The sequence below is a fragment of the Centroberyx gerrardi genome, chromosome 14 (assembly GCF_048128805.1).
Source record: "Centroberyx gerrardi isolate f3 chromosome 14, fCenGer3.hap1.cur.20231027, whole genome shotgun sequence".
Taxonomy (NCBI): domain Eukaryota; kingdom Metazoa; phylum Chordata; class Actinopteri; order Beryciformes; family Berycidae; genus Centroberyx; species Centroberyx gerrardi.
Genome location: NC_136010.1, coordinates 1,580,257 through 1,596,779, shown reverse-complemented (window position 1 = coordinate 1,596,779; position 16,523 = coordinate 1,580,257). Strand labels below are relative to the sequence as shown.

The 16,523-nt window shown below is 45.2% G+C and overlaps 2 protein-coding genes across 2 annotated transcripts in view; both read right to left on the bottom strand.

Moving 5' to 3' along the window:
• The window catches only part of otud5a (OTU deubiquitinase 5a), a 33,388-nt gene extending 28,539 nt beyond the window's left edge, over window positions 1–4,849 (bottom strand). The window contains exon 1 of the mRNA XM_071913673.2: window positions 4,014–4,849. Within this exon, the coding sequence (XP_071769774.1) occupies window positions 4,014–4,598 (585 nt within the window). The 5' untranslated portion in view covers window positions 4,599–4,849. The remainder of the gene's footprint in view (window positions 1–4,013) is intronic.
• The window catches only part of uxt (ubiquitously-expressed, prefoldin-like chaperone), a 363,866-nt gene that overhangs the window by 248,693 nt on the left and 98,650 nt on the right, over window positions 1–16,523 (bottom strand). The window lies entirely within an intron of this gene.

Below are 16,523 nucleotides of genomic sequence, written 5' to 3'. Positions count from 1 at the left end.
TTGACTTGCTGTTCTACATTTAGACTTGGGTCAAGTCTCAAGCAATTCAAACTGGGACTCGAGTCCAAGTCATGTGACCCAAGTCCCCACCTCTGGTTAAAGTTAATCAGCTGACTCTCTCTCTCTCTCTCTCTGTGTCCTGGTGGATCAGTGGACTGAGACTCAGCACTGGACCAGAGACACGGCGGGTTTGAACCCGACTCCAGACCGGACCGTCTGACTCTCTGATGTTTCCTACGGCGACACGAAGCTGCCGCTGTTGTGACCGGAGCGTTTGGTTTGTGACTCGTCTCGTCTTTTGTCCGGAGTGAGAAACTGTCGGCAGGTGGAACGCTACAGCTGAAGACTGTTGGGCAGAAAGAAACGGCACTTTACAACAACATGTAAAAATGTTTTCAGGGGCGTCCTGCGGTCCCGGTGCCTCGTGGTCTGGGGAGCGTTCGAGTCCGGCCCAGAACCTTCATCACGTCCTCCCCCCGTGTCTCCCAGTCTGTCCTGTCTCTCTACTGGGAGCTGTCTAGTAAAGGCCAAAATTATCTTTATATACACCGCTCGTCAAAAGTTTGGACACACCACATTTTTCTTTATTTTTACTATTTTCCACATTTTAGAATAATAGTCAAGACTCAAAACTACGAAATAACACAAATGGAATAGGGCTGCAACTAACGATTATTTTCATTGTCGATTAATCTGTCGATTATTTTCTCGATTAATCGATTAGTTGTTTGGTCTATAAAATGTCAGGAAATGGTGAAAAATGTCGATCAGTGTTTCCCAAAGCCCAAGATGACGTCCTCAAACGTCTTGTTTTGTCCACAACCCAAAGATATTCACTTTACTGTCACAGAGGAGTAAAGAAACCAGAAAATATTCACATTTAAGAAGCTGGAATCAGAGAATTTTGACTTATTTTTCTTAAAAAGTACTCAAACCGATTAATTGCTTATCAAAATAGTTGGCGATTAATTTAATACTTGACAACTAATCGATTAATCGCTGCAGCTCTAAAATGGAATTCTGCAGCGACCAAAAAAGTGTTAAATCCAAACTATCTTATATTTTAGATTCTTTGCCTTGATGGAAAGGAAAAGGCTTTGGAAAGAAATTCATACATAGGATCAACTTCACTATTTATATTTGACTAAGGAACAAATTTCAAGCATTTAAGCAGAAGCCTTTAGATCAAAATGCTTTAAGAGAATGAAACACAGAACATTCAGTCAGGTTCAGACTGGAGTGAATAAATATATTTTACTGTAACAGACGAGCTGTTGGACTTTCAGAACGAGACCAAGCCGGCTTACGGCTGCATCATATTCATGAGCATAAATATTTACATTCGCCATGTTGTTGTGCATCAGGTGAATTCCTGGTGCTCAGCAACGCCGCCTGACCTCGATTGATTGACGTATCTGGCAACCGATAAAACGTAACGCTACATGAAAAGCTGCGTGCGTTCCGATTGGATCATTCAGCTCATTCATTCAGATCGTTTTCATTCAGATTCATTCACATCATTCAGATCCAGCAGGTGAATCCTCCTGCCGGTCTGCCGCCTCTCTCACGGTGCGTTCACCCTCCACCAGACCGCCCGCTGCACCGAGCTGCACCGAGCTGCACCGAGCTGCACCGAGCTGCACCGAGCTTCACCGAGCTGCACCGAGCTTCACCGAGCTGCACCGAGCTGCACCGAGCTGCACCGAGCTGCACCGAGCTGCACCGAGCTGCACCGAGCTTCACCGAGCTGCACCGAGCTGCACCGAGCTGCACCGAGCTGCACCGAGCTGCACCGAGCTTCACCGAGCTGCACCGAGCTTCACCGAGCTGCACGAAGCCGACGGAGCAGGGAAGTACTTCCTGCGTGTTGGACGGTTCATGATGTCGTCAAACTGTCACAGCTTTGCATTTGTCTCCTTTTTATTTCATTTGGCAAATAATCGTTCTTGTTAACTGAAAGAATTCATCAAGTAAATAATAATAAAGTAATAATAAAGTAAGTATATAAACTACCCTACTCTCCCTTCCCTCTGATTGGTTGGTGCTTCACCTCATCATCAGAGTGGGACGCAGTTTAACCGTCTGGAGTCTGAAGCTTCCACTGAAAATGAAAAGACTTCCGGTTGCTTTTTATCCTGAAATCTGAACGCAGCGTTACTGAAACTCTCCTCGTGCCGGCACCAACTGGTCAGTGAGGGGAAGAGCAACGTGACGCTCTTCTTCACTTGGACGCCATGTTGGGAACCTCAGCCATGTCAGCTTCATGCTAACATCATCATCCTCAATTACAGTAGAACCTGCTGTAGATACAAACAACTACTAACACTGTTAAAGCCACCTGACGTTCTGTGACCTAAACGCATCATTTTCAACACCGACTACGTTTACACAGACAGCAATAATCTGATATGAACCTGATTAAGACAACAGTCTGAATGTAAACAGCATGTTCTGATCCCCTGAACCTGAATAAAGTCATAGCCAGTAAGCAGAGTCACATTAAGACATGTGCAGTATTCTGGTTTCAGTCTCATCATTGAAGCGGTTCAGACTGTAAACACCTGGACCAGGACTCTCTGGACCGCCTGACGCTCCTCTGCCTTCCAGAGGCTGAACCGGTTTCAGAGGAGAAAGAGACCGACAGCAGGAAACAGAAGGAGAGGCTGAAACTGAGCATGCTCAGAGATTTAGAGGGAAACGGAGATCGTGAAGTTTTCAGTAAAGTCTGAAACTGTCCCGAGTCTCCGGTGATCCTCCTCGGTCCCGCTGACCGGACTTTGCTCCGCAGCTGGAGACAGGAACATGAAGGGAACAGATCTATAAGCAACACATGGAGACGCATTCATCTGAATATCGTCTCATTCAGAATAAGAACAACAATCGGAGTATTGCTGTCCATGGAAACGCAGCTGCTGCTGTGTGTGTAGTTTGGATTCACACACATTTGTGTTTCTTTTCAACACAACACAGCACAGGTAGTGTCGGCGTGTGCAGCTGTTAATCCTGCTGTGTTGAGAAGTCACACAGATGAATCTGCTGTCCCAAACCAGACACTGATGACGTGTTGAAACGACACAGCCTTATTAAGACTTTAATTAGCTTTTTAATTTTCCAGCTCTTAATAACATCATACTGCCATGCTACTCTTTCTTTGTGTTTACTTTAACAGGAGTTCTCATAGTTGTATCTCGTACATCATATATTTTGTTAGTAAAGTGAATGCCAACCTTCCCACCCACCGCCCAAAAAAATCTCCCCTTGACCTTTTCATAGGTGCATCTGTTCAAATCTCATCCATAATGTTGTTGTGATTCCCACTATTCAGCCTGCTGCTGGTCTTTATCCAGGAGCTCTCTCAGTGTTTTATGGGTTCAGATCCCATCGCTCCTGTTAATGCTGTTATGTTCTCTCACGGTTACCGCCTGCCCTCTGTCACCACAGGTTCCTGGGTTCAAGACCCGCTCTGCCTGTCAGGCCCAACACTGCTGCACTTGTTCAAATCCCACTAGGATCATTTTAATGCATCAAAATGTAACTGGCTAATGTCTGGTCTGTAACCACAGCTACACGTTTCAAATCCTGTTAGGTTCATGTTAATGAATCAAATCTTAAATGGCTGATGTCTAGTTTGTACCAGTACCGTTAATATGGGTTCGAATCCCGCCGTGCTCATTTAAATTTACTTGGCTAATGTCTAGTTCATATAAACACACGAGTTCGAATCCCGCTAGGCTTATGCTAATACATCTAAACCGAACTGTTTGATGTCTAGTTATAACCACAGTTACATGGGTTCAAATCCAGCTAGCTTCATGCTAACGAATCAAAACTTACTTGGCTAATGTCTAGTTCGTATAAACACAGTTACAAAATGAAAGAGCTCGAACCCTAATTTTATCGCTGATGCTAACGCATCACAACCTGTTTGATGTCTTGTCAACATAAACACAGCTGCATGGGTTCCAGCCCCGGTTCCTGCTAATGTTGTTATGGTTAGTAACGTTAGCGGTTACCTGCTCCACAGTGGCCGGGTCCATGGACTGCAGCCGGGCGGCGTTCTCGTACTCATCCTCGCTGTTGTTTCCCCCGGCTCCTTCCTCCGTGTCTTGGCTGGACCCGACGCCTCCCGGCCCGGTCACCCCCGGCTGGCCTCCCCCGGCCAGAGCCACCACCCCGCCGGAGCAGGTGCCCGCCTGTCGCCGCCGCTTGCTCAGCCCGGGCCCGGAGCAGCAGCTGCCGATACCTCCGCCGCAGCCGACACCGGCTGACACGACGAGCTCCCCCCGGGACCCGGCCACCATCCCCCCGCTGCTGTCTCTGCCGTCGCCCGGTCCTACGGGGGAAACCGAGCCGACGGGCGGGGGAGAGGCCTGCTGCGGCCGAGAGCTAGCCTCGATGTTCCGCCTGTCATCCCTGGCGGAGGGCGGAGCGGGCTGGTAGGACCACGGCGGAGGTGAAGCCCTCGGCCGGGCTCCGGTGCGCCCTCCGTGCGGGTGGGGGTGCTGGTGCGGGTCGGAGCCGCTCCGACGGTCGCTGTCGTCGGCGTGATCCGAGACCCCGACACCCGAGCTGGGCTTCTTCTTCGGAAGAATCGTCATGGTTGTGTGTGTGAGAGTGTGTGTTAGGGAAGGAGGGAGGGGGGTCAAAGGGGTGACGATTCCTCCCTTTCGAGATTAAATGCTTCGGTTTCTTCGCCTTTCGGCCCGGCCGTTTCGGAGAAATAACCGAGCTAAGACTCTTAGCTAACGGAAAACAACGACGAAATCAACAATTCGGTGTTCTTTTCGCGGTTTTAGGAGAACAAAAACAAACCGTCTCCCTCTTCCCGTTCTCTAGCCCGTCCAGTCCACAAAACATCAACACAATCTGACGGAGGGCAGCGACGTCACTTCCTGGTTGCGGCGGCATTTTTTACGTCAGGCCGTTTATCGTTTAATATTTTTATTATTTTATTATTTATTCCTATTACATATTATTATGTAGTAACAGGCTAGTAGTAATAGTAACAGCAGTAGCAGAAGTAAGCTAGTTTTTTTTTATGAATAATATTTTTTTTTTTAATTCTACAGGACAAATATAGAACATTTCCAGCCATATACATAACATGGCATAACGTCAACAAAATAAGTGAAATTATATTAGAAATTCATAAAAAGCAGACAAAACTTAATACACTTTTAAAAATGCGTATCGGAAGTGGCATCAGGTCTTGCAATAAAAACATTTATCATATATTTTTCACATTTTTGTTTACATTATATCCACAGCACCTGAATGCATCACTTTTCTTATTGCCACTCGCCCATAGCAACGCAGTGAAATGTTATTTTTCTAATGTGGAATTATACAAACAATATGGCATCATACGAAAGTCAGATTATTCCGTTTAGAGCAAGGCAGGATGTGACAAATGAAACAGTATTTATAGTAAAACTACCGCCTTTTTCGTCCCTTTAAAACTTTATTGATATCAAAACACTTCAACAACAAGATCAGTATATAAAAAGAATAAAGTGCCAGGTTAAATCATTCACACATTTCATATAAATCAAATACTCTAGTCCTGCCTAGCAACCGAATGAAAGGGCTGAGAGAGAGAGCTTACGTCACTTCCTGGTTGCTGCAGCAATTTTTTCTTTTTTCTTTTACTTTTTTTTACGTCAGGCCGTGTTTCGTTCTGCCTAGCAACCGGAGGAGAGAGCCGGGCAGAGGAGCTGAAACCAAACTGATGGAGAACAAAGGATCCGCTCAGCTCAGATCAAACTTTCTGTCACCAAGAAAACACTTTGACTTATTCTTTTATTAAAACAAGAACACCTGAGTCAAATAAAGTTATCTACAATTTTAACATATGTTGTACATAATTAAAAAAAAATTAAAACAACAACAAAAAGTGACAACAATAAAAGTAGGCTACATATCAATGATATGTTTATGTTTTTATTAATGTAAACTTATATAACACTGGGAAAGGACGACTTTCATGTCCAGACAAATTGAAATCTGCATAAGGTCAAAAGTGTTGATGGAAGTTTGTGTCGGACTTCTGCAGTGAAGCGAATAAAAGAATGGAGCCTGATAATCCTAAATGCTCCATTAATATTATCATCATAGTAGTAGTAGTAGTAGTGGTAGTTGTAACAGTAACAGTAACAGTAACAGTAGTAGTATATATTTCATTTTTATACTGAGATACTGTACATTGTTCTCTTGTTTCTTTGGAACAGATCACTGCAGTCTGGAAAGTCTAGAAAATGAATCAGATGATTTTCAGCTCTTGAAAAGTTTGGAAATTGAACAAAAGTCCTGGAAGAGTCTGGAAAAATACAGTTGTTCAGTTCTGATATTCATAACTACACATTTCACACAGCTTCAGACTAGCTGTTATAGTAATGTACAAGGGTGGAAGTAACTAATTACATTCACACCAGTTACTGTAATTAAGTAGTTTTTTTGTGTACTTGTTTTTGAGTATTTTTTAAAGTAAGTAAACACACAGTTTACAAAGGATAAAAGAAAAGACATAAATGACATAAAAACAACTTTAAGAGAAGAACAAACTCTTAAAAGCCATCTTAAAATAACATAATCACACACACACACACACATATACACTACACACACAAAAAAATCATACACACACAAAACATAACCAAATAAGAAGAACAGACCCATATAGCCCAGTCATAGGAAGGCCAGCCTATAAAAATGGGTTTTTAGGAGCCGAATCAACAGACTCAGCAGATCTGATTGGTTGGGGGAGACGATTCCAGAGAGTTAAAGTCAGTAATGTGACTTTTCCTTCGTCCATCTCTCCTGCAGTTTTGTCCTTCAGTCCATTTTAAATCCATCCATCACAGAACAGATCGTGTCTCTCCATCAGCAACAGAAACTGGATCAACAGAAACTGGATCAACAGAAACTGGATCAACAGAAACTGGATCAACAGAAACTGGATCAACAGAAACTGGATCAACAGAAACTGGATCAACAGAAACTGACAAACTGTGGATCCATTCACAGTGAGAAGAGGAATCTGACTTTACTTTGTTTCTTTATTTTGTTGTTTCTAATGTTTCCAGTTAAAAGAATCTAGTTTGAACTCTGTCCCCTCGTCCTTGATGTTTATCACCTAACTGCAATCAGAATACATGATTATTTTTAGCTAACCTAACAAAATACAGTCAAACAGCCTGCACCTGAGTATTATAATTACTTACCTATTTTTATCTGTTCGTCTCTTTTAATGTCACTTTACTCGACAAATTCTATCTTGCTTTTGCTTGTATTTTTTATTTTGTCCATTTATTTTATGTAAAGCACTTTGGGTTGCATTCTGTGTCTGAATGGTGCTAGAAAAATGAAGTTATTATTATTATTACATTTTTATATGTAGAATATGTAACACTGTTACAAGTTTCTGTTATTAACCAAGCCTCTGTATGTATAGAGTCTATATGGAGACTGATATGTATCTGTTTATATGAACAGAGGAAACCAGACAGACGGATTGGGATCATTGGTGTTTATTGATCATCATCAGAGTCGATCAGCAGCTCAGAAACCACAGAGACACACAGCAGTGGATCCCAAACTGGGGTGCTGGGACCTCCGGGGGTCATTGAGGAGGTTTCAGGGTCCTTAGCAAAAGGAGGAGCAGCTTAATTTCACTGTTACTTCATTTCCTTTATCAGATGACTCAGAGGTGGGGACTCGAGTCACATGACTTGGACTCGAATCATAGTTCTAATAGCTTGAGTCTTGACTTGCTGCATGAAGAGAAGACTTGAGACTTGACTTGACTTGGGTTCTGGTGACTTGGGACTTGACTGACTTGTACTTTGATGACTTGAAAAGGTTTCTAAAGTCTTGACTTGAGATCTTGTGTTTGTGTAAATGACTTAGATTGAAAGTGATGAGATTTGTTCCAGCAGACGACTGAATTTAAATTCTGTTTTCTGAATTTCGTGGAGGCATGTGTGGAGGTTCGCACATTCCCACAACCTGGTTATTAGGAGACCTGGTTATTATCTTGTTAGGCAAGGCAAGGCAAGTTTATTTATATAGCAGAATTCATACACATCGGCAATTCAAAGTGCTTTACATAAATAAAAGAAAAATGAAGGCATAAAAAGTGAAAGTGCATTAAAATCACATTTAAAAAGACAGAGCAAAAAGATTAAAAAAAAGATAAAAAGATAAAGATAAAAGTGAAAATTACATTTAAAAGGAAAAAGAAAAAAAGATTAAAAGATAACAGAATAAATATTCCAGTGCAAATGAGTGTTGCCGTAAATTTCTTAAAAAGCCCTGGTGCGAGGGGCGCCCCGGTGGCTCACCGAGTACAGCGTGTACCATAAGGCTCTGTCCTTCCCGCAGCGACCCGTGTTCAAATCCGGCCCGCGGTCATTTGGTGCATGTCCTCTCTCTCTCTCTCACTAACTCTGTCAAATAAAGCATAAAAATGCCAAAATTAAATCTTAAAAAAAAAAAAAAAGCCCTGGTGAACAGAAAAGCTTTAGTTGTAGCTTGATTGCGAGATTTTTCCCGATGATAGCTATTTGCTGAGCTAGCATGGTTAGCATGTGCATTAGCAGGCCGCATTTTCCACCTAGAGGTAGCCGGCTGTGTTGAGTGCTTGGGGGTAGCAGCATTAACGCTAGCACCGGGACCATTGCTATTTTTTTGCGGCTAGTACTAGGCTGCATGCCTTGCATGGAAGTGCCGTCATTAGCATTAGCAGTCACTAGATCCGGTTCACTGAGTATTTTTATACCTGTTTTCCAGTTGCAGTCCTGGCGGGGCAGTGTATTGGGGTTTCCTCTTGTTTTTGTTGTTGTTTCCTCCGCTGCCCCTACAGCGGACAACGTCCGACCACAGCTCACCAGGAGTGGACACTTTTGGCTTAGCACCCTTGCTGTGCCAGTAGACCCTTTCTGTGGTGAGTAGCGGTGGGGATGCTCCGGGGCCAGTCCACATTGCGGCCAGGAGATGGTGTCGGTCGGGTCTGTGGCGAGTGGCGACATTTGTGGTTGGGTCAAGCATGGGGAGAGTGTCGGCCAGGTCCGTAGTATGGGTCGCAGTCTCAGAGTCTGCAATTTTGCCAGATGTTTTGACAGCAGGAATGTGGGCTGAAGACTCAAACAGTGAGTCAATGAGCTGCTCATCCTGGTTAATTTGATAAAGTAATAACTAATTTATGATCCGATATGTGCGATATTCTTATTTCCACATTACTGTAGGCTACATTTGGTGACATTATGTAAACCTGTTTACTCGTGCTAGAATAAAAATCCTGCTAGAAAAAAGGATAAGGACGAAGATGAACTTGTTGGAGCTTTGGCAGCACTCAGGAATAGGAAGGTGAAGTTTTTCCAGACAGGACGATGGATTATTAAAATGATCTTTGAATATATTTTCTATCAGAAAGTTTACTATTATTATTGATGAATTTATCAGTGCCTCCCTCTTGCTCCCTCTCTGTCTCTCTCTCCTTTCCGCTCTCCAAGCCTATGGTGGTGAAAGACTCACAGCAGCGGCTTCTCAGTCCCAAAATTTGTTTTTCTTGCTATTTTATTTTCTGTTTTACAAAGGAGAAAAGGAAAATCAAGTCCTTCATAAATGTTGCATCTGCCGTTTCTGACCAGGAAAACTTTTGAACGGAAAATAGAATGACCAAGAAATACACGGACCCTCCACATATCCACCCCTCAGTTCCATACCAGCGCAGGGAGCTGCAGCCCAGAGGCATTTGTCTATGCGGAAGAGGATATCATCATTCCCATGGCTCTGTGCTCGACCTTAAAGGAAAAAGCCTGCAACTCGAGAAATCACCTGGCGACCCTGGCATTCTTCTTTCTGTTCACATACATTCATTCCCAACAGGTAGTATCTTAGCTTGTGAGTTGCCCATTTTATTGACAAGCATCCCTTTTCTACTATAGCATCGTTTTTTTCATGCTTGAGCAACTTACAGCTTATGCAGGTGATGGGGTGTTCTTCTCCATTAGTGACCTGAGAGAGTACTGCACCCAAGCTGGATTCAGATGCATCTGTCTGAAGGACAAATGGGGTCAGGAAATTGGGTGTGACTGAACGCTGCCTCCGCCTCCTCTGTCCATCTGACCTGGTGGGGCTTCCTGTTTTGGGTGAGATCATGCAGAGGTGCGGCCAAAGCTGCATAGTGCGGAATAAAGGTGCGGTAATATAAAAAAAATGTTCTCACCTGCCTCTTTGTTGTTGGATTTGGCCAGCAGGTGACGCTCTCCACCTTCGACTCACCACTCCCCTTCCTATGGTGTGTCCCAGGTAGTTGGCTTCTTCCAACCCCAACTGGCATTTCTTGGGGTTTGCGACTAGCCTGGGTTGTCTCATGTCACAGTGTGGACGTAGGATCTTGTCCATCATGTGTTGGAACATCGCTGGGGCACTATGGACACCAAAGGGAAAGACCCGATATTAGTCCAGGCTGTCTGGGGTTGAGAACGCTGTCTTCTCCTTGGCCCACTCTGTGAGAGGGACATGCCTGTAGCCTTTGGTCAGGTCTAGGGTGCTGATGTACCGCGCTGGTCCTAGCCGCTCTATCAGCTCATCAATTCTTGGCATTGGGTAGGCATAAAATTTGGATATTTAATTCAATTTTCTGAAGTCACTGGAGAAACGAGGACGGCCATCTGGCTTCGGCACCATCGCATTCGCGCTGGACCAGGCGCTGTGTGATTGCTCCCTCACTGAACCCTCACTGTTAACATCTTTTGTACCTCTTCCCATACTGCCGTTCGTCTGGCTTCCGGGATCCTGTAGGGCTATCGGCGTACAACCTTGCCCGGCTCGGTCACTATATCGTGCTCGATGACACTGATGTGCCCCAGTATCAGGGGGTTCCCCAAATTTTGGAGCAGCCAGCCAGATGGGAAAAGTAACCGGCTAAGGGATGTTTGTGGCGGCAAGATACATTTTTCCGGTGATGCCACTTTTTACCAAACCTTAAATATGTTTATGAAAGCATGACAATTAAAATAACATGAATAAACAGTTTTATTAAAGGCTCAATGCTCAATTTAAAAATAAACGGATAATGTACTAAATTCCCACTCTTTTTGAGCTGTTTGCTAGCTTAAATTAGTTAATGCACAAGCTAGTGCTCCCCCTCCCTTTCTGTGTTGGTTGCCTAGCAACGGGAGACTTGTTTATGCTCCGTTTTTTTCTTTCATTGTTTTCTCTACCTCCGAAGTATGCGTGAGTGAAACAGCTAGATAAAAGGTTGAACTGTCTCCTGCCCCCTGTCTGCTTCTTGCCGGAGCCCCGTACGGTGGATGAACATTCTAACTAGCCCCCACAATCCAAGAATACACTCTATACTGAATAGATAATCTTTATTAACTGTGAATGTTTAATGTACTTTCTTGAGAAATGTAATTTTTGATTGTAGGAAATAAGTAGGCTAAAACAAAAATATTATAACAAATAGTAATAAATATAAGAACAAAGTTCATATTTTAGTCTTCTCAGAGCAATACTGGATCTCTCTCCTGAGTACTACTGCACTCACATAACTGAGATCCAATAATTATGGAAACATAAATCAGTTTAAATAATGAGGAAATGCCCCAATTTTACATGATCATAACACCTGCATACTGGGGCTTTAACAAACCCTCCGAAAACAGAAGCCCCTATGATCTTTCCCTGTTGCTCCCTTTACTTCTCCCATTTATATTTTGAACATTGGCAAAATGGAGTCAGTGTGCAATTGGGACTTGTCAGGATTGGTTAAACTTGGGTGGCAACATCAAAATCAAGGACCAGAATGGCTCGCGCAGATTAGACCCCCCCCCCCCCCCACCTGAAAAAAATCAGGTATTGACTACTGAATTTGAGAGCGGTTTCGGCTAGTCCGAGTAGGGTGTAGCAAAACCGGACTGGACAACTTTTTGTTATGTGACGTAAGGTGAAACACTCGTTACGTTACGTAACATTACCATCGTTAATTTGAAAGAGACGGAGGTAAGTGTTGTGAGACATTCTCAAATTTTCTATCCAGTCTGTTTCCTCAACATTGCGGTTGTTCCTACCAGTTCTGCGGTCTTTGGCGCAAATGTTGCTGTTAAAACTATCAAGTCCATGCGGTGAAAAAAGAGAATGTGACGCCGCTGTCAGTGGCGGTTTATTAAGACCTTATGGATAAATTGACGCCTCTGGCTATTGGTGTCAAGTAAACCGAAAATACAGGCAATGGTAGCCGCCATATTGATCTGAAGTAAACGTTACTATGGTTACAGACATTATTTACAGCCATCGCGAGATCGTAGGAGTGGAGTGACTCCCGTGTACCATACATATGTGCATTCACTGAATTCGGTTGTCAAATTCTGGCAGTGTGTACGCAGGCTTAGTGACATTCAGTTATAAAAGTAGCCGGCCAGACAGAGGTGGGTAGACGGCTAAATAGCCGGCAGCCGGCGCTTGGGGAACCCCCTGCAGTATGTCAGAACACATCCCCAAACTGTGCCGTCAGTTCCCAGAGGTCCTGTATCTGGTGGAGTGCGAGCTGTTCGCCAACAGGGACGGGGTTTGGAATGGGGAGTGTGCTCTTCATCGTACCACTTTTTCATTAGAATGACGTGGTAGATTTGTTGGCTTTAGCATCGGTCGAGTTGGCTCACTCTGTAGCTGACTGGCCCCGTCTTTTCCATCACTTCATATGGATCCTGCCACTTAGTCAAGAATTTACACTCGTTATTTGGGATCAGTATCAATACTTTTTCCCCAAGTTGAAACTTTCGTACCTGTGCTCCTCTGTTGTACACCCGGGCCTGGGCTTCCTGGGCCTTTTGCATGTGCTCCCAGACATCGGCCATACCCGTCATGTGCTGATGCATTTGGTCCATGTGTGGTCGCTGCTCCCACGCTTCTTTGGCCAGGTCCAGGATGCCTTGTGGTCTGTGACTATAGAACAGTTCAAAGCTCATAATGCTCATAATGCTCTGTGGTACTTCCCTGATGGAGAACAGCACATAAGGTAGCAACTGGTCCCAATTCTTTCCATCTTTCTCTATCATTTTCCATAGCATGCTTTTAAGGGTGCCGTTGAACCACTCCAGCAGTCCATCGGTCTGGGGGTGGTAGACCGACGTCCGAAGCTGCTTCACCTGGAGTTTCCGGCACATCTCTTTGAATGACAGAGAGAGTTATAAATGAGAACAGGAGAGCAGTGATAGGATGACACAGGCTACATTCTTCACATGTGTAACAGAACAGAAGAGTAGAATACTTCACGTGGGTAATTGAAGTCTCCTCCTGCCTCGTCTGCCCAAACGCACCGCTTCTGGACCACAGACAGTGGCGGTCGTAACACATGAGGCTCCGCTGATGAGCTTTGGGAGCGGAGATCTGGCACTCGGCACAATGGCGACAATAGTCCACAGCTCACTTGCCTCCTGGCCAGTAGAATCTTATCTGGATTCTCTCATAGGTCTTTTCTAACCCCTGGTGGGCTACAGGTACAGAACAGGTATTCATCTCTTAATTTAATTATTCTTTAAAGATCTTTGTTTACTGAAATGCCTGGACCTGGACACCTGGACATCCCTCTGGGCTTGCATCAGGATGGGGTCATTCCGCTGGGGTTTGGCCAACTGACCTGGTGAGTCCATGCCCACACAGAGGGAGAACTCTGAGAAGACTTTGTTTGATTCAGTCTCTTCGAGAGCCGCTGGGGCTTGGTGCTGGCCTACTGGCCTGCTGGCCTGCAGGCCAGGACGACACAGAGGGGGGTGTTTCTGGGACGCCAGAATTCACTGTTGAGCCCTCCAGAGACGTTGTGGGCTCATCAACGAAACGTCAAGGAAGGAGGGCGCCCACTTGAGAACTCCTCTGTGTCAACCTTCCATTGTCAGTCACTTCATTGTTGCGGTCACCATCAGCAAGAAGACTCTCTTGGAAGGATATTGACATCTTATCCAGTACCAAGTAGTATCGAAACTTCTCCAGTCAAACGATACCTGCATTCGATACTTTTTGTACACAGATCTAGAAAAAAATGACTATTTGTATGGTTTTGCTCGCAGCCAATCACCGCAAGCGTTAGATTTAATGCGACGTGTGATTGGCCCACTACCGCAGCAGCTACAACCCATACTGTCTGTGGTGAAGTCGAGCGCGGTGTATGTGATGGAGTTAGCAGTTTAGCATGCCGAGATGCCACCAAAATGTTAAAAAAAAAATGTATCGAATGAAGTACTCTATTGGTATCGGTATCACTTTAAGGGTACTGGTATTGGTACTGGTATCGTAATTTTTTAAACGATACCCAGCCCTACTTATGAGCGAAAACATCTACGCTATGCCGAGCTAGCTGCTGAAGCACAACATTGTGGCTGGAACACTGAAGTTCGCCCTGTGGAGGTGGGGTGCAGAGGTTTCATGGCAACATCCACCACCAGATTGCTCAGAGACCTGGGAATCAGAGGCCAGAGCCTGCGCTTAGCCATCAAAGCTGCATCGGAGGCAGCAGAGAGAAGCAGCCAGTGTCTTTGGATAAAGAGGCAAGACCCCTGCTGGGCCCCTAAGTAACAGGCCAGGACGACACAGAGGGGGGTGTTTCTGGGACGCCTGAATTCACTGTTGAGCCCTCCAGAGACATCGTGGGCTCATCAACGAAACGTCAAGGAAGGAGGGTGCCCACTTGAGAACTCCTCTGTGTCAACCTTCCATCGTCAGTCACTTCATTGTTGCGGTCACCATCAGCAAGAAGACTCTCTTGGAAGTGCTTGCACAAAGGATATTGACATCTTATCCTGTGTTTTTGAAATCTGTAGAGACTCTCTGTACAATTGGCTCCTCCATCTCATTTTCTGAGGCCTGCTGATCACTCCCACTCATCTCGGGTATGGCTGTGGTGTACGCTGGCTTGGTACTCCTTGCTCCGCCTCTGCTCCGTCTTCTCCCTGCTGCGCTTCGACGTAGACGGCGTAAACCTCTGTTCCAATAGTGTCCGAACAGGATGCAGTCTCATCTACAGGGAGGTTGGCAACCACACCAACTACAGTTTCCTGTCCCCGGGATTCTGGATATACACCATGGCAGTCGGGTATGGCTTGGTGTCTCCGTGAATGTGGAACTCCTGCGTTCACGTTCTCTCCTGCATTCACTCCTGTGGCGGGACACTTCAACATAGGGGCTGGTCGGTTCCCTGCATATTCTGGCTGAACAAGGATCACTTTTCTACCTCAATCTAGAAGGGCTTCAGTGTCTTGGCCTCCAATCTTTACTCATGTGTGTTGTTGACTGTACTGTCACTGTATCGTTTTATGATTTTAATTTGTGATGCATTTATGTGTTTTGCTTGTATTTTCACTATGTATGTCTTTTATGTTTTAACTTGTGAAGCACTTTGTGACACTCGTCTTGAAAGGTGCTATACAAATAAAGTTTTACTTACTTACAATCTGTACTGCTACATATTGGGGTGATGTACAGGCAGGGTGATGAGGCAGGATCAGCAGACGGCACGGGTGCTGGATCTACCGGGTCCTGGAATCTAACGGGGCCTGGATCTATCGGCTCCTGAATCTACTGGGCCCTGGATCGACTGGGTCCTGGAATCTAACGGGGCCTGGATCTACCGGGTCCTGGATCTACCGGGTCCTGGAATCTACTGGGCCCTGGATCGACTGGGTCCTGGAATCTACCGGGTCCTGGATCTACCGGGTCCTGGAATCTACTGGGTCCTGGAATCTAACGGGGCCTGGATCTACCGGGTCCTGGATCTACCGGGTCCTGGAATCTAATGGGGCCTGGATCTACCGGGTCCTGGATCTACCAGGTCCTGGAATCTAACGGGGCCTGGATCTACCGGGTCCTGAATCTACTGGGTCCTGGATCGACTGGGTTCTGGATCTACCGGGTCCTGGATCTACCGGGTCCTGGAATCTAACGGGGCCTGGATCTATCGGCTCCTGAATCTACTGGGCCCTGGATCGACTGGGTCCTGGATCTACCGGGTGCTGCATCTACTGGGGCCTGGATCTACTGGGTGCCGCATCTACTGGGGCCTGGATCTACCGGGTCCTAGATCTACCGGGTCCTGGATCTACCAGTGTTGCAGCTCTGCAGGAACCTACTATTTGGGTTCACATCAATCTACTATAAAACCTGGTTGGGTACAACTGAAGTCAAAAAGCAGGAACTGCATGAGTAATGAAACTAAGAAAGATTACACTGCAAACAAACTGGACTACATATCATTTAATTGCATTTAGGGGTAGAATTTTTGTTGATATGAAAGCTAAACCCTGATCATGGGATTTGACTTTTAGAAAACACAATAAACCTTCTTCTAGTCTTGATTTCAACCCGAGTCTGACACTATTTCCTGATGTGACAGGAATAAAATCCAGAGTCTGTCTTCTTACCTGAGACTGTTGGTTAATGATTAATCTCTCTCTCTCTCTCTCTCTCTCTCTCTCTCTCTCTCTCTCTCTCTCTCTCTCATACACACACACACCACACAGTATCAGTTC